The following is a 26,721-nucleotide window of genomic DNA, read 5'->3' on the forward strand; positions in this document are numbered from 1 at the left end:
CTTTTCCCTATGAGTGTGGTCAAGCACTGGCACAGGTTGCACACAGAGGTGGTAGAGTCTCCATCCTTGGAGACAGACAAAATACAAGTGGCCACAGGCCTGGCAGCCTGCTCTGAGCAGGGGGTGGAACTAGGCAACCTGCAGAGGAGCATTCCACCTCTACTGGTCTGGTTATGAAGGTGGGGTTTTTTTGCTTGTTTTCCAGCTTCACTAATCTGCAGGTTTTTTTCTTCATGGAAGAACTCAAATTTTATCACCATAATATGGGTTTGATTTTTTTTTTTCTTCCATTTGGAATAATTTACCTATACCAAACTGTTAGATTTAAGTATATTTAAAAATTGTCTTTGGATTTCTAATGCTTTCAGAAGTTAAAGCACTGTTTTGTTTTCAGGCAGCCCATACAGCACATATTCTGGGTGAATGCTTTATCTCTACAATTCTTGAGGAAAGAAGAAGGGCGACTCAGACTGTTACCCTTTTTGTCAGTAGTGAGCAATCAAAGTTCAAGGTTTTGTGTTCTTGAGAGAGGTTGATGGTGGAGGCTCAGGTATCTCTGGAATTCCTCTTATTGATAAAGAATGTGCAAGATCCTGTTTCCCTGAATACTGAGGACATCAAATAGCTGAGAATAGTTTTTTGCTTGCAGCTCAAAGACCTTTTAACCAAGAAAGTGTTTAGATCAAAGAGCTTCCAGCTTTTTGTTAGGGGTGTGCTCATGGGTATTCTGCTGTCTGGTTTCTGTTCTCCCTCCTTGCTCATGAACATAGGACCTCATTTCTTTCCTCCTCTTTTCTATTTGGAGCAGTACCAGCGTGATTTGAAGTGTCTTTGCAGATTACTTTATTTTGGACAATAATATGTTCCTCAGTTCCAGTATGGAGACCAGTAATGTGGAGGTTTAATCTTTTGGACTACGAAAACAAACACAGCCATCGTGCCCGCCAGCTCACGCTGCCAGTAGCAGGAACTTAAAACAAGCTGATCTTCTGCACATCCTTGTCTGTGTTGCGGTCCCACTGATTTTCTGGAGTTGCATTCATGTTGATATAACTGCCAGGCTTAGATTTGCAAACAAAACATGTAAGGGTTTTTGCAGTTCCATCAGAGGCTGAAATGTGCTCATGCTGGTTCTCCCCATATTTTGCAGAAAGGCTGCCAGAATATGTAAACTTGGGTATTGGACACGCTTTGGAATACAAGGAAATTCGACAGGATTGGTACATTTAAAAGTTCAACAATAGCTCAGTTAATTTAATTTCCACCTTTGTTCTGATGTGTCCCTGTCAAAGCTACAATAACAGTGGTCTCCTTTTGATTAAATGTTTCTTTCAAAAGGTAATGGAAACTTACGCTGGAGAACTGATCCATCCTCATGGATTTAAAGCACCTGACTACAGAAAATCAGCAAACAGATATTTATCTAGTAGATGACCATTTCTGTGGGAGCTGATTTCAAAATTAAGTAAATTTACATTATAGTAACAGTGGAACCAAGAGCAAATGCACACCCACTGGTACCTCCTTCTCTAAGAAATGGAAGAGCAAGCTTCCACAAGACAAAGTGACAGTTCTGTCATGGTCACTGTCAAATAAGAATTTCAAATTGGACAATTAAGACCTGCCCCTGTATAGAGTCACCTAAAATTTTACATTTTGATTATGAGTTACCTATCCCTGGATTTTAAAAAGCCCCAAAACATCAAGAAGCAGAGCTCTGTGAACTTTCTCTAGTTGGTAAAATTCAGGTACCTTCAGCTGCTGTTGGTTTCCCTGCTGGTTCAAGCAGCACAGTCCTGGAAGGAGATGCTGCACATCTGTTTCTTGCACATGGATCATCTCTGTGCAAAGGCCACCTCACTGCCTGACCATCTGCTCAGCTGCTAACACATGAAAACACAAGAATTTGTGGGCTCAAAGATTGCAGCAGAAACAATTTTCACAAGCAAGCTTTAAAAATTCTAAAAAGTTAATGGGAGGAGAAAGTTCAAAAGGAACAAAACTGGGATAAAGTAATTTTAGTTATATTTTTAAAGGCAGGCACTGATAAAATCTTGCAAAGGGTCACCATTATGTTGTAAATGTACCCATACAGTTCCTGGCAGCTACTGATTTTGCACATCTAAGTAGAGATGTGTGGAGGCACACCCTTGGCAGTTTTGTGCAAGTCTGTGGCCTGTGTTGGTTAAGCTCTCAGTTTTCTGAGCAGGAAGTAAGGTATCATATTCCCAAATACAGGATGTGCTTACATTCTACTTTAGATGATGGGTTTGGGTAATGTATGTCTTTTTGTGCACTCATGGAGCATGTAAAAGAACATTCAGAATTGCATGTGCTCAATTACCTCATCAACTTGACATCCCTTCCTATTACTATGGAATATCTTTAATGCCAATTTTAAAACTGGAAAACCCACACTCTCAGTTGCCTAATTTGGATGCGACAACTCCTAGCACAAAGTTGAACTGGAGTAACTGGTTTTGCACTCTGAGCTTGGTGTGTTTGGTCACTGGGCCCTTTGTGCTGCCATCAGAAAGCCACCCTACAGTCCTTTCCTAGTGTTAGTGGTGATTTGCCATTCCCAGCAAAGCACTGAAAAACTGAGAAGCCTAACATACCATTCCCTGCATCTGTGTTGCAAAGTCAGTGGCTGACATTATGCTCTGGCCCTTAGTTAACACCTAAATGCGGAGTTGTTAGAGAGGAGCTGAACTGCACTGGTGGCCTTCAGGTGATACCAGATCAGCTCTCTTATCTCCAAAGCCATGCCACCTCCATCTTCCCTCTCTGGGGCTGTGTGGCACACTAAGATGCCAATGTTATTTCATTGATTTTAATACCTGAGAGGTTTTGTTACTTTAAAGACATCCATTGTCTGTGAGATTGGAGTCTAAATCAGTCACAGGAGATAATTTGTTTAATGACTGTTAAATATGCAAAATTGAATATTTTGTACATTATTCTTCTCCTGGTATATCTTGAATTTACCTTGGATTTTATGACCTCTTTCTTTACACTGGTTTCTTTTGAGGGAATATATCTTGTCAGCTGTTAAAGCTAACACATTACTTAGCCTAACTACTTTTTGCCTTTAAGGAATCTTGGTATAATGCAAAAAGATTACTAAAGCTTTGGGACCTCGTCAGAAGATGTGTGACTCTGGGATGTACCACAGACTACCAAAGTAACCAAAATTACTAAACAATTTAAAAACTGTGAGGTTACGCATTTTCTACACTTTATTTTCCCTAGTTTCAATGGCAAGAAGTCTCCTCCTAGCTGTTTGTACTTCATCCTATTCTGAAACAGTATATTCTGAATTGCTGCCAAGTTGTGTGATTGTAATGTTATTTGGTATATTGTAGGAAAGGTATTGGACAACTGTTTTCACAAAAAATCAGCAACATCAGCACTAGAAAAACTTTCACAAAAAATGGAGGGGACTTACAGATCCCATTAACCTGTGTCATTGTGTGTTTTTTGCCTTAACTGACAAATCTTAAACTTCCACATGGAAAAAAAGCTATCTTCAGTTTTCAGGAGTAGCAGTTAGAATGTAAACTGCTGAGCTGCCACGACAGCTGTAGCTGGAGAAATGATTTACCTGGGTAAATTGGAAAAGGACAAACCTGTGGCCAAAAAAAGAATAAGGCATTTGGGAGAATTCACCAGTTTCAAAAATATGAAAAGTGAACAAATACTAACTCTTTTCCTGCCACAGATTACTTCACTATGGGACAAAAAAAATGTTTTCTACACAGAATCTGTTTGACCTTCAGAGGGACATTAACTAGATCTCCTTATCAGTTAGCATTTGCAACTTATTTAACTACTTGAACTCCAGCAATTATTTTGAAAAACTGCAGAATAACAGCACATATCTGGTAAAACTTTTTACAGTGTCAAACAAAGTCAAAACCAGGTTACTTTCATTTAATGGTAACTCATTTAATTTCTCATCAAGAAGAATGCTGTGGTTTTTTTCTATGCATGAGTCAGTATTTCATCCATGTGAGGCTGAGCAATCAAACAGCAGCATCCTGGCTAGTGGATATTGCAATATTGAGATAAGGGCTTCCTAAGAGACGTTCCTTATTGTTTAGAACTTACAGTGAGATCGAGTTACAGCTGGTTTAATGGGATGTAAAACCTATTGGGGTTGACATCACAAACTTTACCAGTTCTAGAGATGATTACCTAATAAACTCAACATGTCAAGGACAGACTGATAGCTTGGTTTGAGATATAAAAATGAGATATGGGAACCGCATAACAAAAGGAGTTTTGTTTAAACCAGTTATATTCAATCTGAGATTGCAGAAGCTTGCTTCAGGTTAAAGGTCCTTAAATGCCATTGGGTATAAAATAATGCTTCATTTTTTCCTTGTCATTTGCAGCTGACAGCTGTTGATTTGGAAGGAGATAGCAGAGGAATTTTGAGTTGACTTTTGGTGTGATTGAAAGGTAACGCTTAGCATGACAAGTAGCAAATATTTATCCTACTGTACAGTGATTTACAAGATTTAACATCTGAATGTACAAGAATTCACCTTGTGAATTACTAACTCTGCTAGCTTAGGGTCAAATCATGCCATGTTCTGTCTGTATGGCTGATCAAGGTAGTAAGAGGATATAAAGTGACTTCCTTAGGCCGTGTGCCATCACTGCCAGGTCACAGGGATGAATTTCACTGTGGTGCTGTGTCCTGCCTCCACAGCACTGAAGGCTCACGCTCTCTCAGACAGCATGAGGCAGAGGATGTTGATGACTCATCTTCCTTTCATTTTCATCACAAGCTGTTCCCATGAAAGAATGTGCTCTCTCCATCTGAGCTTATCACAGTTGAACTCTCAAACAGTTTGATATCGATCTCTACAGTTTTGCAGGATCAACAGGAAAACAAAGCATGAAAATTCCTCACCTTACACATGTTCTCCTAAACTAATAGCTTGTACCAGAGAAGATTCATGCCCAGGCTGGCCTTCAGCTACTTTTTTCCCAATTTTCTTGCTGCTTCTACCTCTTGGATTTACAAATATGAAACTTAGAGGCCAACATGATAATCATGAGAATCAAGTCCGTATAGCCCAAATATTGCTGTGAGATGAGGTGAAGGATCTAGTCATAGAAGAACTGACTCATTAACTTAATGTGGGATGTAAGTTTTAGATAAATTAATTAGAAAGGGAAGAAGAGGGAGAGAGGAAGCAGGAATGAGATAATTTCTCAGAAATACTTTCTGTTGTCAACTAAAGAATTCAAAAATCCCCCATTTTCTCTACTTCGGAAGATTCTTGAACCATTTCCCAAAAAATTCTACTCAGCTTCCACTGCTCCTTCTGTTCCTGCACCCTAAGCCAAGAACTAGCACATGGGAATCTGGGCAGGAACAAGTAGTGGCAGATCAGAAGGCTTGGGACTTCTACACAGTAAAAGAGTGAATGGAGCCTCTTTGTGTGTGATCTTGTAATCAGAACTCATTTAAGTTTTTCCTGGAAAAGCCTAATTTTCCCTTTCTATGGAAATTGAGAGTCCTAAGAGCCTGATTTTCATATCTATGTAAGATAGCACAAATTCTTCTGAAGTTAACTTAAAACAGGCATTAGGAGCTCCCCTGCAGCTGAGGAACTCCCTGCAACACCCTAATTCGAGCTGGATGCCTCAGTTGCTGGGCCTTCCCAAATTTGCACCTATTGTCCACAGCAAAGGTGTTCTGACACCAGAATTTACAGCTGGACTTGCCCTGCTAAATGGCTGTTAATGCAAGAACGTTTGTTTTTTTTTTCTTGTTATCTACAGTTCTGTTTAAAAAAAAATAAAAGGCAGCAAAACTGGCTGCAGCAAGTTACTGCTTGGTTTGATTTTTGCTCGTGCCTGTCTGATGACTGGAGTGGGCTCTGTTACCCTGTGATGCACAAGCCCACGGTTCAGGTGTAAGCACAAGTCAGCTCAGCCCAACAGTGTGGTATTAATGATGGTATTTTGCAGCAACGGGAGACAGATGATAAACAACTCACAACAGCTGACAAATGATCAGGCCTGACAACGAAAAGTCAAAGCTTTTAAGTTACTTTCAATGTTTGCATTGAGTTTATATATAATTACTGCTCTTGTATAGCCATGGTATTTTAAAAAGAGATGGGAGATTTTTCTAGGATCTCTTTAATTTTTTTAAATTTAAGGAACACAAATAATTTGAGCCAAACTTAATCTCTCTTTCTTCCCTTACAAATACTTTTTACTCAAGCACAGGGTTCATTTCAAAAGCTATATAATGACATATATAGTAGAAATTATTGTATAAGGCTTTTCATTTGTGGTACTGATTCTCCAAGTTTGCAGATTGCATACAGGGACAAAAGAAGACAAGGTTTTCCTCCCCTGGGCAGTTCCTAATCTAAACTGGGAACTGAGCTGACTGAAGTGGCAGAAACGCACCCTCCATTCTCCCTCCAAAACGAGCTCTCCTCCTGCAGTTTGGCTCGGGCCGGTGAGAAGATGCCTTCGACGCGGTGCTAATGGCGGCACTGCCATGTGTGAGCAGGGCTGGCAAGAAAAGCGTGAACGAATCTGAACTAAGGCTGTTCCCTGCTCTGTGTGGGAGTGCGGCCGGGTCCCAGTCCGCAGGCAGGAGCCGGCTCCGGTGTGCCCGGGCTGAGGTGCCCCTCGTTGCCGGCGAGCGGAGCCGCGGCGCGCTCCGGGCCCTCAGGGACGCCGTGCAGCCCGAAGCGCGGCCGATGCCTCTGCGGAGGTGCGGGGCCGCTCTCCGAACCGCGCCTTCCCAGCCGGGCGGGTTTCTCTCCGGGGAAGCTCCATTTTTAACATCTCCGCCTTCACATCACCAGCAGCACAGAGCGGCAGGGCCACCCGCCCGCAGCCACTGCCGCCTTCTCAGGGTACCTCGGGACCCCGCTGGGGCCTCCTCGCTCCATGTGGAGAGGCCGACAAACCCCATCCCGTCCCCGGCCGGCCCTCCCCGAGGGCACCCGGGCGGGCAGCACCGCCCCGACAGCCCCCTCCTCCTCCCGGGGGCGGTGCGCGCTGACGCGGCAGCGCCGCGGCTTCTCCGCCGGCCGAGTCGCACAATTATGAGAAAGAGGCGCCGGGCCGAGACTGCCGCCAGCCCTGGTTCCCGGTGCGGAGCCGAACCAGCGCCGTCCTCCGCCTCCCTTCGCTCCCGGAGCGTTGTCCTTGCCCGGCCGCTCCCCACCCAGCCCTCCGCTGCCGCCGAGCCCAGCCCCGATAGATGGAGACAGGCCCCGCCACCGCCGACGCCGAACCACGAGCAGGAGCTGCCCGGCGAGAGGAGAACCAGAGTCGGCGCCGAGACCCAGCCCGGCCCTGAGGAGAATGGTGAGAGCCGCGGGGTGCGGGGGTGCCGCGGCGGCGGGACCGGGTGCGCCCGGCGGGGAGGGGGAAGGGACGGGACCGCCGGATCAGACCTGTCCCAGCCGGCTGCTGCGGGTCCCGGCCGCCCCGAGCCGCCGCGGCCCCTCTGCCGCCGGGTCCGCCTCCTGCCGCCGCCGCGCTGCCCGTCCGCCAGCGGCAAGGACGGGCCCCGCCGGGCTGCGCCCCCGGGCCGGAGGGGACGCTCGGGCTCCGCGGTGCCGGCTCCCGCTCGTCGCCCGCCCGCGGGCCCGGCCCTCCCGGAGCTGCCGGCCGGGAATGCCCCGCGCCGCCGGGGCGAGGCTCCCGCCGCCGCCCTCCTCGCACGGTGGCCGGGGCAGCCGCCGCCCCGCAGCCGGTCCCGCGCACCCTCCGCGCCCCGAGCAGCGCCGGGTCCCGCGGCGGAGGCACCGCACGGCTCAGAAACGCGAGCTCTCCGTTCGTGCTCCCGGTGCTGCCTCCGTCCGGCATGGTGGTTTGGTCTAATACCAGAATTCGGACGGTGTAGTTCTCTGGGCTGCAGCAGTTCTCTCTTCTGATCTATGCACCGGTTTGATTTTTGCAGTTTCTGCATGTTATGTGTAAGGGAACGTATATACGCTTAGAAAGGGATGTATGAGTGTCTCCAAAGAAAACACGGTTTCAATTCCAGCTCTTTATTCTGGCTATTAGACGGTTCTTTATCGGTATAAGTTTATTCCTTAATTAATATTTACAGAATTTAAGTGACTCATCGCATCAAGTGCTTTCAAGTAATTTTGGAAATATAAGTGTGAGATCTAAATATATGGATTTCTACAGTCTGCTTGAACTTCTAGTCAGATGCTTTCATTTTAAACAAAGGTGTTTTATTTCACGGTATTTTCTTCAAAACTACGGGGATTCGTGCCTATGAGTCTTCCATTTCTGAGTATATCTGTGAATTGTGTAGAAATGTGGGCTGTGTTTTTCTAGAAACTGCGAATCCAGCACTCCTCTAGGAAGAAGCTGAAAATGCAACCTTCCATTCTGACTTAAAAGAGTGCTTGGCATCTGCCACTTATGTGGTACTTGCTCTTCTCAGCTGAAGTGCTTTGGTGTTGGGTTTAGTTTTGGGGGTCTGGGGTTTTTTGTTTCATTTTTTTAGTTTAACTCTGGTGGTTTTTTTTGGTGCTGATATAGCCTAGAAATGTACAGATTGGTTTTAACCATCATAGTTTTGTAAATTCGAGACTCAGCAGCCTTTCTGGCAGTGTAGTGTTTGCAGCGTTTTATATTTGCTGTGCGTTTACCAAATGTTTTGAAACCACTGTTAAACAGGTGTTTTGGTTGAGTTGAATGTAAGACATTTTATGCAAGCTCATTTTGCTAAAAATTTCCCTGCTGCTCCATGACTATTTAGCAGCTTTGAATAATTGCTGGATGGTGTCCAACATTAAATCAGGAATTATTCTAAGGAGTGAGTTGTTCAATGTGGCAATTCCGGCTGTTCAGTCTTTTTTTTTTTAAATGTGTCTGTGTGGGTGAGATAAGTGTCTGCTAGATCATCCTTCATACCTTCTGGTATGAGGCCATTCTTGACTTTGCTATTTCAAGGCAGGAAGGGGGGAAACCTTTGTGCATGTGGAGCTGTTCAGGCTGGGTTTGGACTGTTTGTACCTTAGTTTCCTGATGTTGTACTTTGATACTTCTTTTGCTTTCTTGAGCTCAGCAGTGGAAAGGTAATGTTCACTTGTACAAAGGCACCTTGAAACATCACCTTGCATTTGACACTTATCTCTCACTTTTAAAGATACTGTATCAGATCATCTATCTCCCCACGTGGATTATCTTGAAGAGAGTTACTCCATTGTTTTAAACTTTCGCTTCTTTTCTTGTCCCTTGAGGCTCTGCCTAACTAGTCTTGCTGCATTACCATTTTGTCTTACCACATCGGCCCAGTTTTCTCTGCTCTGCTGGTGATAGACCACAGCATCCAAAGTCCTCTCTTTTTCTCATCGTTATCTTTGCCACTTGCTGTGCTTCCCTTTCCTGGAAACTTTGGACCAACACCCACATTTTTCATGCTTCTCTTTCATGGCCCATTCATGAGGTGCATTTCTGTTAACCATTCAGTCCTCGTGGACAGTCATGACCGATGAGAGTTTTCTAAACAAAACAATATTGTTTTGAACTTAAATAACTGACTCTGACACAATAGAGTTTGGCTATATTGGTTTGTGATTTGACATCAGTAATATTGCAAATAAACCTCTAAGATGACTTGTCAAAAAGCATGTGTGAAGGGAGATGATAGAATTTTGCAGTCCTTAAAGACTTGAGGATGGATTTCTATATTATAAAGCTTTGAAATACATAGACAGTGTGAAATGATACTTCTGATGCCAAAATATTTAACCTGAAAAATATGTCTTTGTCTTTTTTTTTTTAACTGATATTTATTTCTTTTGGAATTCCAAATTTCTTTCAGCAGTGTCTACTTTGGCTGCGATATTTACATGCCATGTCAATTTCTTAAACAAGCAACATTAGTTCTGTTACTTTGTCCCACTTTTTAAAGGGCAAACTGACCTTTAAATGTAAGGTCAGTTTAATTTAAGTGTAATCAATGTGTGTGTTTTTCAGAATTGAAGTTTTGTTTTCGGGGTGATGTTTCTGGTTTCTGTGAATAATTCTGTCTTGGTGCATTTTGCCTTCAGTGGTTGAAATTTCAGCAACTGACTTTTCAGCAGATACATTACTGAATAATTTCATTCTCTGTGTGTATTTGGATAAGACACTTATGTAATTATTAAAGCTATGTCACTTTTTACCTCTGACACTGAGAAATAGCTGTGGTCCCTTACAAATGGGTCTATGTGCTTCATTGGTTCTACAAAGCATAGTCCACTTGACCTGTGGTAGAACCTGAACGTTTGTTGCACACTTTCTTTGTGTTCCCTGGCCTGAAGCCTTCTTTTTCCTCTATTGTAGTCTCTGCAGTCTTGTTATTGTCTTTTTTTTTTTAATTTAATCCCATTGCTTTTGCTCACATAATGAGAACGGGGAGGTGATGGTGTCACGTATCGTGATACAGCCAGCACTGAAAGTGATCTACCTAATCCTTGGTTTTTGTTATTTTTATTATGGGAAGCTTGGCTTTTCTTATGCTTAAATTATAGGTGGTTTTGTGTTTCAAGTAATAGAAAACTAATCTAACAAAAGAACAGATAAAGTAAACCCCCAAAACCTTAGTGTTGGCTAGCCTTGCTCCCCGGCCTGGCTCAGCAGAGGATTAGCTGGACGTGCCTGCTGCTGTGCAGGAGGGGAGGGAGGATGTGCAGTAGGTGACTTGTCTTTTTGGTAGCAGCCAGTCATTAAACAGCTGACCAGCTGCATCCTAACTGGGTGGGACCACAGCCCTGAGCAGCAGCGGGGATTCCAAGAGCAGTCTCCATCACAGCTGTTCCACTGATGGAAGGAATGCTATTTTTCTTGAGTAGTGGTGAGTTTCTTTCAGCCTTTACACCTAAATTTTGCTTAGCATGTAGAGTGTGAGCCACGTTCTTTAACTGCCAGGTTTGCTGGACCCACAGAACAACCTGAGTTTGTTTTTCTCCCCAGCCATTATTTTGCACAGAAGAAGGGGCCACACAGGTTGTTTAGTTACTGTTAGGTGAGCAGAGGAGAGTTCTTACTCCTCTGTTCTTTCCAAGAAGGAAAGGCCAGTGAACTTCTGATGGGATAATGAAATACAAAAAACAAGAGAAAAGTTGTATAGGATTTTTTTTTCTTTCCAAAAATTGGGTGGAAAATGTCCTGAACATATGGGGAATTCAGGGAGTGAAATAACTGTGTTGCTAATCGTGGTGCTGGTAGTTCCGAAAAGCTGCTTTATGAAAGGACTAGAATATTTAACTGTGGCAAGTGGTTTGACAGCACGTGGTGTAAGGATGTTGCAGGGTTAGTCTGTAAGACAAATGTGGTTGGTTGGCAAGGAGAATTTATAGTATGGTACCAGACTGACAGCACATTAAAGCTTGGTTAACAAGGTACGCGTTTTTTTCCCCTTGACTTAAGCAAAGTTCAGATGTTTCTGAAATGGTAGGCGTGGATTAGACCTTAACGATGGGAATTTCTGTATTTCTTATAAAAATCCTAAAAGTTGCATCATAGTTAGTTTATTTAATCTTTATGTTATTAAGAGCAGTATAAGTTTTTTCCTGAAGACTCGTACAAACTCATTCTAACTCGAGCTGTTCCATACGTTTTGTTGTCACATTTTCTGAAATGTTTGAACACTCTGTGTGTATGGCAAATGTGCAGTTGCTGAGTTAATGTATGTCGGCCCATCTTTATTTCATTTGTTCTCAGCTCAAGGAGGATGGCATGAGAGTTGTGTGGTACCATATCTGTTGATTTTTCTACAGCTGCAAAGTCAGAATTTTAGAGGCTGATTCAGTAATCAAGTTAGTACTCTGTTGTGTGTAGTTGGACAACGGATGTTTTTAGATCATCCTACTTCAGAAACAGCTATTGTAAACCCTTTGTCAAGCTTTAGTGGGACTTCATCTTCAGCCTGTTAGTGGAGAGCCCTAGTTTACATCATAAACAGTCCAACACAAAGTGCTTATTTTGTTTAAATGCACATCGAGTGTTTTGCAAAGAGCATGCACCAGGCCAATACACAGTTTCAGTGAGAGTAGTTGTGTGCTCATAGTTTGTGAAAATTATGCACATGTGGATCTTACCAATGTCTAGACTTACTGCTAGTAATTGTAACAGCAAGAATTTGAGGCCTGTTTGATATGGAGAGCACTGGACCTCTCTTTCAAGGAGCCTTGTCAAGCTTTTTGTTTCCTAGTTATGGATCCTAAAGCCTGGTCTGGATGACTCTCAGTGCTATTGGATTCTGCCTTTAATTGTTTACTGCCAAACAGAGCAGACATTAAAAAAAAAAAAAAAAGGAAAGAAGTTGTACTTTTGAGAATCGGCATATTGCAATTAAATTCTGGTTTGCTGATTTTCATTTTGTTTATTTTCTACTGGCAACCTTTTGGGTGATTACTGAAGTATATTTTTGCTGTGTTACACTAAAGCATTCTTGCTTGAGAATACTTTCTCAGTTACAGCTCTAAATTAGTGTAATCTAGGTGGTCAGCCTTTCCCCATAATTCTGTAATCCTCAAAGCCTGGGAAAGTGTCTGTTACAGCTCAGTCAGTCGTAGCACAATGGTTTTTGTAATTGAATCCCAGATTTTGTTCCATGCTTTGTTCACACACCTCTACCCAAAGTGGTACTTATTTTCTTTACCTTATCTGCCTGATTCTTGTCACCTCTTTGTAGTCCCCTGACTTATGCTGGGTCGAATTTTGCAAGATGTCCCCGGCTGATGGTTCTTAGCCAAATGTCTGCTAGATTTTTTCTCTAATGCTGCAGTTTTTGTGAAATGTGGACTTGAAAAACTTGACTCTGAGAGTTTAAATTTAATAAGTAAATCTACATTTATGCCTTCTGCAAACTAATTTCTAGATGCTTTGTTAGGAAAATTTCACTTCACAAGCACTAATTGCTTAAAAGTTTCTAGGCTTGGGGCACTCTTAGAGCTAGTGTTATTTAGCAGCCCAGTTCTTCCCACTGTTATTCATTTTATTGACGATATCTTTTCTGACTGACCTGGAGTGCTTGAGATATGTTGCAGGGTAATAACCTCAGGTTATGGGTTCAAGCCCTTTGCTAGCTGTTCCCACATCTGCCAAAGCTCTTCTTAAAGGTGTGTTGTAATCCAGTCTGAACTCCTCTAGACCCTGGCTGTCACCCTTTCACCTGTCCCTTTGTGTTTCCTTGTATGCTCAGTCACTGGGGATCTGAAATGAATAAACTTCTCGTCACCTCCTTTCCTTTTTTTTTTTTTTGGCGGATTATTTTGTTGGCCATTTCCCTGATTTGGCTTCCACGTGACTGCATAATTGCTGGTGCTGGTATGAGATAGGTTGGGATCATGTGCAGAGTCTTAGGAAAATGGGATTGTGGCACCCCAAACTCGACAGGAGCTATGAAGCTGAATTTGAACCTTGCTCTAAGGTGCCTGAGATTTGGTTTGTGCTATTGCATTAGGAAGTGTTGGTTACTCTGTGTATCACCCATGGTACAGGAATGTTTTCTGGGTCTCACAGCCTTGTGCACAGGCATGGATGGAGCTGTGCCAGCACAAGTCAGGTTCCATGGCCTCTTCAGAGTATAAACCAAATTGCTTTGTAGACCTTGTCTAATTGTACTGCAAGCCCATGTTAGCTATTCTTGAACACTCCTGCATCTAAATTTTTGTTCACAGAGTATGTTTTTCTTGACCTGCTTTTCTGAATGCATGCTAACAGATTCAAGATCACTTGTTTTTACCAGGTGTGCTGTGCTCCAGTCTGTCTCTGAACTGAGCTGCACCAAGATGAGTTTGATCCCTCCCATCAGGTTATTTCTGTTGGCAAATGATTCACTGCTGGTAACTTGTCTAGTGTAACAAAATATTGCTGAATTTCTTTTCTCAGTGTTGTTAACATACAGCATATTTGCTTTTTAGTGCTGTTCTCATTCTTGTTTAACTTTCTCAGGAAGCTCAACTTGTTTCTTTGAGTTAGGAAAAACCAAAGTTGCATTCTGCTAATGTATCTGCCAGAGCTCAGCACAGCAGCCATGTGGACAGGTTCAAAGACAGTCATGCTGCTGTACAGCACTGTTAAAATTGCTTGTAGGTTGGCTTTGTGGAGCGAGCATAATGCTGTATTCCGGTTTGTGGCTAGAGCCAGTCTGACAAAGCTGTTTCCTTTCAAAGCCTGTCCCTGGTGCTGCTGCAGGTCATGCAGTCTTTAGGCATAACTTTAGTCACCTGGATAGGTTAAATTATGCATGTGCTTAAATGACACATGATTGGAGCCTAAAAATACCGGTTGTGTAATTACAGAACTGTTAATCAACTTTCTCTTCAATTATAAAAATCAGTTAATCTACACAAGTAGGGGCAGTTAATGATGTTTTAAATGTCGAAGTCTTACCAGTTTGTCCTGTGTTCCCTGGCTGCATTATTGTCTGTAGTTTGCAGAATTCTGTTAGACAGCAAATTTAATAACACTTCAGCTGAAGGCATTAGAAGGGTACATGGCTGCAGGTGATCTTTTGGACAAAAAGTTTGAGAGAGATTCATCTTGAAGGAACTCCTGCTCGTGCTAGTAACCTCACACTAGGGAAAGAGTAATGGATCACCAATACCTTAGCTGACAAATATCCTAGAGAACTGTCTAGGAACTTATCACTGTCTGGCGTGGCAATGCCTCTGGATGCAGAATGAGTTGGAAAAGGCTCGTTGTTTCCGATTTCACAGGCTCTTCTTTACTGACCCCGTAACTGCTGCTGAAGGTGTTTGTGGTTTTGCTGCCGGCTGGCCCTGGAGACAGCCCTGAGAGCACTCACCTGGCCTCAGCCAGGGGCACTCAGCACAGATGTGGAGGTTGGGATGGACTTTTACCTCTTAAACTGGCACCAACTGGCTTTGCAGCCAGAGGCATTGAAAAACAGAAATAGCCACTTAAATAACCTTTGCCCTTCTAATTTGTGCAACTTCAGAAATGCTCTTGATGAGGATTTATGCCTTTGCCTCATTAAACGATGGGTCTGTCTCAGTCCTGGTTTCTTTTATAAAAGTCTTACGCAGAAAAATCCTTTTTAAAATTTTCAGCTGTAGAAAACCCATGCTTTGTGTGCATGCAGTTTTCAATATCAATCTTACTGCTCTATGTGCAACTCCGGGACTCTTTGCCCTTAAATTCTCTGTAATTATTTCAAATGCTTTAGTGAAACAGCGTGGCCCTTTTTATGTTGCTTATGTAGGGAAAGAGGGCAGAAAACACTCATCATCCTTGTCCTGGTTTGGGCTGCCAGCTAGTGTTACAGGTGAGCATTCTGTGGTGCTGAAGGCTGCTAACAAGTGAGTCATTGTGTGAATGTATCCTCTGGTTGTGCTCGGTGCTTTCTGGCCCACAAGAGAAATATTTGGTACTGGTATAATCACAGTACTTTGCTGGACAATGTGATGCAGGAAGCTTTGGGCTGTGCTTTCTTCCTGGTGTAGAAATGTGCAAGAGTGGAGCTTTTCTGCCTTCAGAAAAAATCCTGGTTTTGGGTTGTAGAAGGATGTTTTCTGGTCACAGGCAATCTGAAGAATTCAGGTAGACTTTGCAGAGAGGGGGAGGATTTTTTGCAGGAGCAAATTGGGCAGTGAGTCCCTAGGCTTGTTCAGTGGAGACCAAGGGAGATTCTGAGCAGCTCTTTCCTGCCTTCAAGGAGGATGTAGAACAATTAGCACTGCTGAGATCAGGTTAGTCATTTTTACTATCCTCTTGGGTGTCATTACTGGGTTTTTGTGGGTTTTCTGACACAAGTATAAAGATCTTGCATATAGGACAAGAAAAATCTTTAGTAATTAATGTATTAGGAGTTAGTTGAATGTTAATTATACCATGAATTAGAACAAACCTTCAGTGCCAGATGAGAATGGGTGCTATTCTTAAATGCAGGGCATCTGCCCCTCCAAAACATGACCTTAGGCAATATGTTCTTGCTTCATTGGCAGCTCTCCGAGAAATAAAGAAATAGTCTTAACTTCCTTTCCTTCCTGAATATCAGGATACATGTGCATTAAAAAAAAAAATCTTTTTGTGTGGCAGATCTTCAGTCTTCCCCTGGGTGCCTAGAGCCTGTGTGATTTTGGGGATTATTTTGACGTACCTTGACAATATGCTTAGATCAGCTCAGCTCTTCTGCCAACCCAGTATCTTTCTGCTACCAAAGGGGATGTCCTACTTCCCTTGTTGCCAGCCTGGTCATGGCCATGGGATCCTTTCTTGTGCCTTAGTTTTCTGTCCAGTTTGCATCTGAATCAGTTCATTCTGACATTGAAGCTACCTGCTTTTTTTTCTCTTCCCCCTAGAAGTAATGTGCTGGCTTAGGGAGCTCAATCAGCTCCCCAAAGGGCGAGTGCACAACTGCAGGTGGGGGGGAAGTAGCAGGAGAATGGGTGGGAGGGCAGAGTAGGAACTTCCTCAGCTTGTCTTCGACTGCACCCTCACTTTATAATTTGAAGATTTGCATCTGTCAAAGCAAATGTTTCTCCTGTGTTTCTTGGCTTTGCCAGGACCTCCACCTCCCTGCTGATGTCTTTTGTTTCTCTAGAATGATTGTCTTCACTCTTTTCCCAGCAGGCCAGGGAGGAGCCTGTCCCAGGTATTAGTCCAGTTCAGCTTAGGCAGGCCTTTGTGCCACATATACTCAGCATCAGTGAGTTTTACTGGAATTTAGTGTGCTGGAAGAAATTACTATAAATAGAAAACATTTTCCATGTGAAGTTGTTTAATCATTTAATTAGTTGTTTCCCCTACCCTGGGGAAAAAAAACCCCCAACAAACCAAAAAAAAAAGGGTACTTTATTTCTAAAAATAATATATTTAGTTTCTGAGTAATTATTTAGACTTGTGGTATTTAACATAGAAGAGCCTCTGAAAGCATCAAAAGCTCAAACAACCCTCAAAAACAGAGGGTGGAAATTTTTGAAAGTGCCTAAATAAACATTGTATGTTATTTCAGACAGTAATTAGCTGCTTTCACATTTCTCTAATAAACCCAGTTAAGTTTCTTCTTTGCACTTCTCTGGAGTAGAAAACAGAAACCACTTGAATAGTTTTAGTGGGGGACTTTATCTTCTGATAAGAGTTTAGGTACATGGATGTCTCTTGAATGCTGTCAGGCTACTTGTACCCCGAGGTGTAGTCATTGTGCACTGAGCAGCTGCAGGCTGAGCTGGCTGTGAGAGGAGAGCTGCTGCTTTGTCTTGACAGGCAGTGGAAGTGTAACTGAATCCAGTAGCTCTTTGTTATGAGCTGTATTTAAAAATGCTTAAGTCTTCGTAATTTGACAGTAGGTGAACTATAGCAAATTCTTGTTTTGGATTGCTTTTATGCCAGCTCGTCCTACTTTCTCCAGCCTGTTCTAATCTCCTAAGAAGTCTGATCACTGTAAAAAGTTGACCAAAACATTTGCTTCCCCTGCTGTGCCTAGCAAATACTGGCACATTGGTGTGCACGTGTGTACAGGCAGGAAGAACCCAAAATTCCAGATCTGTTTCAGGTGGGTCTTTGGTTGTGTGTTTGCTGATGGACCTCTTTCCTAGTTTCAGTAGTTTAGATTATGACAATAAATTTGTTTTCCCAGAGACTGTGCCTAAACAAACGTAAGTTCTGTGAAATTTCATCATCCTTAGCAGTGGTCTGGTGCTGTCTCCTATTTCATGTGCCCACTAGTATGTTCTGTTGCTCTTCCTTCTCACCCATGCTATTCAGAGAAATATTATTGATCTGTCATAATTAACATGGCATTCCTTTTTTTTTTTAATAAGTATTCAAAGAGTTGTCTGAGGCCAGCTATGTCAAAAATCCTGTAGTGATAACAAGTTTCCATTGCTCTAGTGAGTTAATAATAGCCTACTTAAGTCAGGAGGCACCAGAATCTTTGCTGTGATGATAGAGAAGTGTCCTTCTTTGTACGACATGAAAAATAAGTCAGATCTGTAAATTGAACAGGCTCAGAAAGTGGTAGAGCAGGACAAACAGCATCCACCCTTCCAGTTTGCTTTTGTAGTTGAAATGTGCTTCAGCTCATACTGAATTAATCAGATGTTCATGCACTTCATGGACTAGAAAGGGAGGACTTTCCTTAAATCTGCAGCTCAGATATCGCTGAAGTACATCCTTTGCACGAGGTGAGGGGGTTTGCTGCCTCTAAAGCTGTCTAGGAACAGTGGCTGCCAGAGCTGAGGTTTTTTCATCAGGGAACAAACCCAAAGCAAATTGAGGGCAGGATTAATTATTTGGCTGGTTGCATGAGCCCTTTCCCACTGCTTTATTTCCAGAAGTGGCCACCACTGCCTCCTTTCTTGCGTCTGTGACTTAATATTCCCTGTGTGAATGGGGAAGGGACTGGAGGTTGCTTGAGGAGCACAGCAACTGGATCCAGACTGCGTGAGTTGCTTTACTGCTGAAACCATGTCCCAAGCCTCATTCCTTCCCAAAATAAATCCAGAGTTTATAGGATTACCTGTTCGTACACCCTCTGTGGCATGTGCAAGGTAAGCCCAGCACTTGCCAGAAATGTGAGGTATGAACCAAATGAATACTTTCACGTAGAGTAGATGTGGTGAGCCAGGAAGTGCAGGGCTTTCAGCAGCCAGCACAGTGTGTCCCATCCATCCCTGTGGAAAGGACCAGGGAGAGGCAGCAGCCTTCATACCCACAGAAATGTTTTGACCGACGTAAAAAGACTTGGCATCGTTCTGTGTGTGTTGGTGAGTAGGAATGCTGACTCTACCTTCCTGCTGGTCCCATTTAAGAGGGAGTGTAGGCTGGCAATGTGCATCTGGTCAGGTCAGAGCGATGGCAGACTGCAGCTAGATCTCTGGTGCTGAGAGAGGTGAGGGGGATGGAGACTGTACAGTTGTATCACTGTGGATAAGGAAGGGCAAGGAGGCTGGATGCTTAAAAATGTAAAAGATTTGAGATATGTTGAATGACCCATATAAACCAAATTAAAAGTGGGTTTGAAGTGAGGGACCCTATCAGAAAGAAGCAGGCACTGTATGACAGGCTTGCAGACATTCCTATGCACTTTGCCATGCTTCTTTGGTTTTTGTTTTGTTTTAATCTCATTTGAACAGAGTGAATATTAAGAGTGAAGATGTTGGCTGAAAAGCTGTAGCTGTATTTCTTGTAGTTACAACCACACACTCCTTTTCTGTCCTTTTCTTTCATCCATGATGTTAAGTTTTAGGGCATAAAGAATTATTTTCATCTCCTTTGAAAACTAAGTGGTTTGTTGCTTCTAGGTCATAACTTCAGTATATGTTTTGAAATACTTTATGGAATGCATCAAAATGTGATTGGTCCGTGAGCTCAGAGGAAGTAAGTTATAGATTCTTTAGCAAGGCTAAAAATTTTTAGCTTGGTATTTCATTAGTTGGGAAGACTGAAATCAATTTACTTTAGCTCACAGCAATGAAATTGGTTTATCTTCTGCTGTATTTTCTTTTTCCTACCAAAATTCCAAATTCTGTCAATGAAAGTTGTTGGAAAATAAAAATTAAAATGCATTTCTCTCCTTGCTTCCCCTTGGCTTTTCTGAAGGCGTGTTCAGAAACAGCTTGCCATCTGCTGTGCTGACACAGTCTCAGGGAGCCTCTGGTTTTGGCAAGTTTAATTACTGTATCTGTTATAATTGGGCATTTAACTTTGAAGGTGTTTATTGTTATATCAGCTGAGAAAAAGCCAGTTTGAAATTACACCAGTGTGTGACTGTTTTCTGAAATCAACTGATGGTCCATTCCATGGTGACCTGAGCTATCTCATACTGTAGAATCAGTTGTGAAATATTTTCTAAGTGTGTATTAATATTTATTTTATGCCTTGTATGGATGGTATATGCATTTTCAAATTTAATACTCTCTAAAAAAGAGGAATAATTTGATGGCTGGTCTAACTGCAGAACAGCATGGACCATCACTTATTAAATAAATAAATAAATTTATTTTAAGGTATGCTGCATTTGCTCTGAATTTCCCTCTGGAAGACCTGTATTGCAGTTAGAAGGTAACTTTCCCAACAATATGAGTAAAGTGGATTGAGATTAAATGTAATAAAAATATACCAAAAATATTAGGTCTGTGGGTTTTATTCTGGTACATGGGGGTTAAAAGTCACCACTTCATAATGCTAAATTCTGTATGTGAATTTAGAGTATTCTTAATTAAATGAATCTGCAGGAAAAGAATCCCTGAACACGTGAATTATATGCTTTATAATCGCAGGGTGAAATAATTCTCACGAAAACAGTCTGTTCTCCAAATAGCAGATTGGAATAATTTTCATCAAGTTTGAGAGAGCTGTAGAAATCCCTTTTGACAAATCCTGATTACTTTTTGCATCCAAAACTGCACGTGGATTCAGGGAGTTCTGTGGTAGCTTCATTACGTCAGAGAAGAACTTGATGAAACAATAGCTACTCTGTTTGAGACCTGGATCGCTGTGAAATCTGTTCAGAGCAAATCTCCTGAACTGTTTAATAAAAAATAGGATTGTTGAAGGTTTGTTTTCAGCACTGAGGGAGCCATTGAGATGAAGATTCATATCTTTGCTCTCTGGCTCACTTGAGATCTGCTTCCCATGTGCAGAACTGACAGAAGGCTTTCTCTGACTGCCCTCTTTCCTTCCCTGCTTCAATAGTTCTTATTTAAAGTAAACCCAGTAATTTTTTTTCTGTCAAACAGTCTATTTTCAGGACCGTAGCAGTATTTTCACTAGAGAAGTTTTTCAATCCAGAAAACTGGAGCAGTTTGCTTTCTTAGGAGTCCAGTGAAGCCTGGTGAGCTGTTCTGTTCAGAACAGGATCTTCAGCACAGCAGAGACACCTTTTTGTGCATGGTGGGTCTGTCTGTCTGTCTGAGCTCATCACATTCTGTGACAAGAGATGCTCCAATGCATTTGGGGGGAAAAAACCCCAAAAAACAAAAAAACCCACCTCTTTCTTGTAGATGAAGCTGGTAGTGGTTCTAGAGTAATAAGTAATCCTGATGCAGCAGGTAAAATATCATTGCAAAAATGTTTCATTTATAGTGGATTAAACAACAATTAAGATTAAAGCCCAGTCCCTCTCATTTAGAGTGACATTCTTCACAGGGATACATCAAAGCACTGCATAAATATCTTTTAGCACTGTGATAATATCTGAGCCTCTTCTGAGTGTTACACTTACCCATATTTTCTATGGAAGTTAGTACAAAAAATTGAGGTTGACTGATACTGTAGATGCTGATTCAGGAACAAGTTTTGTAGGTGCTCTGTGTGTGTTTTGCATTCTCTGGACAGACAGCACTGTTATTCTGTGTCAGTCTTTTAAATATAGTTCATAATACTAGGTGGCTAAATGCTTTGTTTTCTCCCCCCCTTTTTGTAAAACAAAACAAAAACCCCCAAACTGAAATTATAGAAGCATGTAACTAAATTGAAGGGAAAGCAAGTAAATTAAATGCCTGGGGTTTGCTGGAGCCAAGAGTTTAAAACAAATGTTAGCAAATATATGGCATCAAACTACCTAAATTTTTTTTTCTTTCCATCTGTTTATTTGCTTAGTTAGCTGAAGTTTCGAAGAGTTTCCTCAAATGATAAATGTTTCTTGAGGAACTGAGCTGTGCTCTGCTAGTATTTTTAATACAAAATTCAAAGTATTTTCTTTGGTAGATAGGCATAACTGTCTTTCAGCTAGCTCTCCACCCCATGCACAATGGCTTAGTTATTCAGCTCGTCCTGGGGTGCAGGTTTTCAGTATCATTCAGTTACAAGTCCAGGTGCTTTACCTGGGGTGTGGTTCTTTTAATTAAGGGTTTGAAGCGCCTGCTGGAAATCTTTTAAATGAGCTATTTAAGTAGAGGAGGCTCTGTAATGTTATTAAAACATGAAAGTTTTCATTTGGTGCATTTTATTTATGGTTTGTCTTCCTACAAGAAGCTTTGTAAATTCTAAACTACTTGGTACGCATTAACCCAATTGGTTATTGTATTTATCACGGTTTATTTAGCTTTATTCAATGTATTGAGCATAAAAGCAGTAAGATAGAGGTTTGCCTGGAATTTCTGCCTTTCAGCTATAGCTGCAGGAGCCCAGTGCTTGGCTAGGGTTGGTTGTCTGGGCGGGGATCACAGGTCAGTCCCATGGTGTAGCACGTGTTTGGATAATGGAGTGGGTTTCTCAGATAAGAGATCCTCTGGTAAGTCACAGAAAGAGTGTGTGTGGTATGTATAGTTATATAAGAAGCAGTAACTTCAACTGGGAACATTGTCAGTGGACAATTCCTTGAACAGACAAGCTAAAGGACATTCTTAGGACAGAATGTCTCTTAGAAATATTTTGAAATTTATCTTGTTGACTGTAAGTGACCTAGACAGATAGGACTCCTCTGCGGCAGTGCTAGCACGACTATTTCTGCTGCACATAGTTTCCACTGTGTCTTCTTGTTTTCAGGCTTGCTCAAGCTTTCCTGTATTTACTTCTGTCCAAATGGAAAATAAACTTTTTGGAAAATTTGAGGCAGTGGAGAAAGAATATAGAGTCTATATTAATTTTTAAATAAAGGACAAATAAAATTGGCAGATCTTCTCCTTTAGAAAGTATTGCGTGTGTTGAACTGCCATATGGTGTAAGCAGAGATTTGAAAGATGAAATGGGAGATGGTGTAGAAAGTGATACGACTTCTAAATTTGAAGCTCAGTCTATGCAATCAGTAACTGAAATCCCCATTATCAGCCCTCCACAGAGGTCACAGTTTGGCAAATTATTTTTTAATTCAGGTCAGTTTCCTGATTCAGTGGGGAGCTTTACAGAAAAACAAAATTGTCAGGGGAACTGCTGGGTTGGTATGCACTGTTGCAGGCTCCAGGGCGATATAGTTGGGAAAAGTTAAATTTTAGTTTTGTAACAAATATTGTTACAATATTGTAACTTATGATCTTACTACAGTATACAGTATCACAAAAGAGTACAAAAAATAAACAGGGATCCCTTTATGCATGAAGAAGTTCAGGATTGTTAGCTACAAATATTATTTATACCTGCCGTATTTGTGTTAATTGAAAATCATGCAAGTCATTTTGAGATCTTGCCAAGCAGGCAGGCTTACTTTCTATAGAGAAAATAATTCAGACCAAGCTTGTTGAATAAACTTTGAAAATTTCACAATAGCTTGATAAGGCTTTGCTGTGCTCTTGTGCATCAATTGCTAGAACTTAATTGTCTTCTTACTCAAATATGTTGAATGAGAGGCTCTTATAAGCATATGAACTGAAGGGGGGAGAGTGGTAGGTGGTTGGTTTTTATTTCTGAGACCTGATCTCATACTGTACTTTGGTGATAGTTTCTTTTTTTGAAAATTTTTTTTTCACTTGCTATATGCAAAACCTTAAATTATAGTTTGTGGTAAAGTTTCATTCTACAAACAGACTTGCTGAAGTTATCCAATATGAATTTCAGTAAAGATAACATATAAATCTTGAGCAGATACATTTAAATAATCTCTGTTATCAGAGCTTTGGAGTGCTAATGCTACTGCTGAATCAAACACAGCTGATATTAAAATGGCTATGATAAAACTTCCACCTGTTTTAAAAGGCCATGGGATTATCTCGGCATTTAGATACTTCCAGAAGTTGTAAATAGTCTTGGGCATGTTCTCTTGAGTTTGTAGTTCAGCAAGTACTTGTGTAAGTTTTGTTTCAAATAGCAATTAAAATTATTTCAGCATGGGTGAAACTGTTGGGAGAGGACATATTTATTTAAAATAGTGTACAGTATTTCCTTTAATCATGATCCCAGGGTGAGTATCTCTCTTCTAGGTTTTGAACCAAAGTGAAGTGCTCTCTGCTTCTTGAAGTTCTTTCAGAAGTACTGAAAGACACAGTGAACTTTGTCTGCTCAGAAATGTACAACCAGAATGAGGTATCCTATAAAACCTACAGCTTAAAGTCTGTGCAAAAGCCTCGTTGGCCTCCTCGGGATGAGGAGTTAGTAGTTACTGTTGTACCTCTTCCAAAAAAGGTAAAAGTTAAGAATTATTATGTGTATAGATAAGATCCTGCCAGCACTATCTGCTAAGAGGTCTTAATGTGGTGAAATTTTCATAGGCTCACCTGAAAGGAAAAGTGAAGGTAATTTTTGAGTAATATAAATGGTATTAAAATTTTTCTTGTAAGTCTTAAATTTTATTTAGCTTGAGAGATTGAGAATGCACAGGAAAGAATATGGGAAAGTAAGGGTTTTTTCCACAAGATGCAATTTTGAGAGGAAAGAAAGTAAATAGTTGAAAAGTAGCTCTCTATATGTTGATGCTACTTGTGCTTTTTGCTAAAAGGCTCCTGACCCATGTTACCCATAACCATGGTGTAAAGTGCATCTTCTAAAAATACACTGGGAAAACAGCACTGGGAGCAGCAGGAGCTGCCTGTTGCTGGAAGCAGAGTTTGGGAGGTGGAGTTGTGTATCCTGCTCCAATGATGAAAAAGCTTTAATAAGAGTAGGCAATTTTTCTAAAACAGTCTGATAACTCACATTGATTTTTGACTTCTGACTTTATCTCCTATTTTAACTTAATCTTTAGCTGATGAGGAAGTATTTCTTAGAGGTAATTGCTGCAACTCATTTATACTTAACAGTGTCCTCATATAATCTTCCTTTTTCTGGTCATCGCGGGAGCATTATGTTCTTATTTACATGGAAGGCAATACTTCCTACGTTTTTAATGTGATTTTTACCCATTTATGGGAAGTGTCTTTCACTCAGTTTTCTTCTCTTCTTGGTTTGTATTTTCTTTTTTTTTTTTTTTCCTTTTTTTTCTTTTTCCCTCTCAAAACAAGAGTCTAGAATTAGCAAATCCTGTATAAAATCGCCTGCAATAAAGATTAATAAGCATGCAGGCATGCTTCTACAGAGAGTCTGATTTTACCAAATGAGAAGTTCCAAGTATGTTTTAATAGCATGACAGAGCTTCTTCTACATAAATAACGTGGATGTAGTAGTGCTGTACTGAAAATATTTTCATGGCTGAAGAGTAGAGGGAAATCCTTGATGAGTGGTTACAACTACATTCTTTGAGAGAAAAATTAATGAATGGTTAGTTAATTTGTTTTGGGGGCTTTTTTTTTCTTTTTTTTGGAACTGTTTATTATGAAAAGTGGCGTTGCACATTGTGAGCCAGTGTTCCTTGTCCCAAGCTTTGATCACCACTTAATAATAAAACAATATTGTGTGGAGCAATTGACGCAATTGCTTGTGGTTTATATTCTTTGGATTTTAACATCTTTAGTGTTATGCCTGTGATCTCTTGCTTCAAGGTGTGGTTTTAGCCAGCTGGCTGAAACATCTAAGTATTAAATGACTTTTCTGTATCTTTTTATATTCTGGAGGATCTGCAGAGTTAAGCTTAAACTACTGCAGTGTTAAAGTTTAAATGCTCAGTTTAAGAAATTAAATGCAAAAATACCCATGTAAACAGTGGGGACTCAGGCAAGAGAAAATAGCTTGCAGAACTGGGATTCATCTCACAAAGGCTAAAGCTTAATAGTGCTTTAAAAAAAAAACTTAGTGAGGAGCTAAAAATTTGGACCACTTACTATATGTAAAAATACACATTTAGTATGATATATGTATAAATGTACATATACACATGTCAAATTTATTTTTACAGCACTGCTAATCATCTGATAAAGGTAGAGAAGAGAGAGAGCTGTTTTGTGCCCACCTGTAAGGCACAGGTGTCCTAGGAAATACTCAGGTCCCTTGTGGTAGATGGTGCACTTTTCTTACCAAAAAACTGAGGAGATGCTACCAAAAGATTAGAGATTAATTTTGAGGACAGCAGAGGAAGAGGTCTTTTTCACAAGCCTCTTAAGGGTCAGTCACTTTGATCTGCTTCAAAGGAGAATGAAAGGAAAACACACCAAAAAAACGCCAACAAACAAAGAAGAGGGAAAAGCACCATAAATGTAATGGAATCCTCCATAACACAACGTTTGCATATAATGTTTAATATCCTGCTTTTCCCTCACTGGGCCTTCTTTCTCCTTTGCTACAGCATTCATTCCTGTCTGTAGGGAAAGGAGGTAGGACAGTAGCAAATTATGACTGTGGCTATTTAATTTATTCCAGGTATTTAAAGTATTAGTTTAAATGTAAAATGCACTGTGTGAGTGCTCATTCTCTTGTCTTGCTTTTCCTTCCATGATTCTTTGCTGTGAATTGCACATCTTTTCTCCTTCTTTCTGTCTCTGGAAGTCCCTTTACTCTGCAACTTTTCCTGCTCCTTGGAAGAGGCTGGTGGTCTTCTTAATATGAAGACAGAATTTGGAGCAGCAGTTTGTTGCTGTCTTGATAAATTAATAGTCAAAGTTCACTTAAGCAAAATATTGGAAGGTGGTTTTGATGAATAGTGTGGGAAAGAGCTGCTGAGTCTGGGAAATGTTTTGAAAGAAGGTGGGCAGTTCAGGAGCAGTTTTCCAGGGGTCTTTATTAAAATTAGCTGGTATATTCTTACTTCTAATCATTTCTCTGTATTATCTTAAACTGATGTCAAAGTTGCATTGAGTGCAAAATGCATCCATCTTCGCTGAAACTTCTCTTATAATCCAAAAAACACCAACAAAACAAACCTCTAAATTTCTTCATAGCTTCCACAGACCTCTGATTAGACACCTGTGAATAATATCCATCAGTCTTTTTTCCCCTTGTTGTAAAATAAAA

The 26,721-nt window shown here is 41.2% G+C and overlaps 1 protein-coding gene across 2 annotated transcripts in view; it reads left to right on the top strand.

Moving 5' to 3' along the window:
• The first annotated feature begins 7,107 nt into the window (after positions 1 to 7,107).
• TRPM7 (transient receptor potential cation channel subfamily M member 7) overlaps positions 7,108 to 26,721 on the top strand; it is a 52,600-nt gene continuing 32,986 nt past the window's right edge. Inside the window, exon 1 of one of the 2 annotated variants that reach the window (XM_032123141.1) lies at positions 7,108 to 7,353. In XM_032123141.1, the coding sequence (XP_031979032.1) occupies positions 7,351 to 7,353 (3 nt within the window). In that variant the 5' untranslated portion in view covers positions 7,108 to 7,350. The remainder of the gene's footprint in view (positions 7,354 to 26,721) is intronic. The other variant, XM_032123140.1, reaches the window with a different exon arrangement.

This window comes from Corvus moneduloides, chromosome 13 (assembly GCF_009650955.1).
Source record: "Corvus moneduloides isolate bCorMon1 chromosome 13, bCorMon1.pri, whole genome shotgun sequence".
In the NCBI taxonomy this organism is placed as follows: Eukaryota; Metazoa; Chordata; class Aves; order Passeriformes; family Corvidae; genus Corvus; species Corvus moneduloides.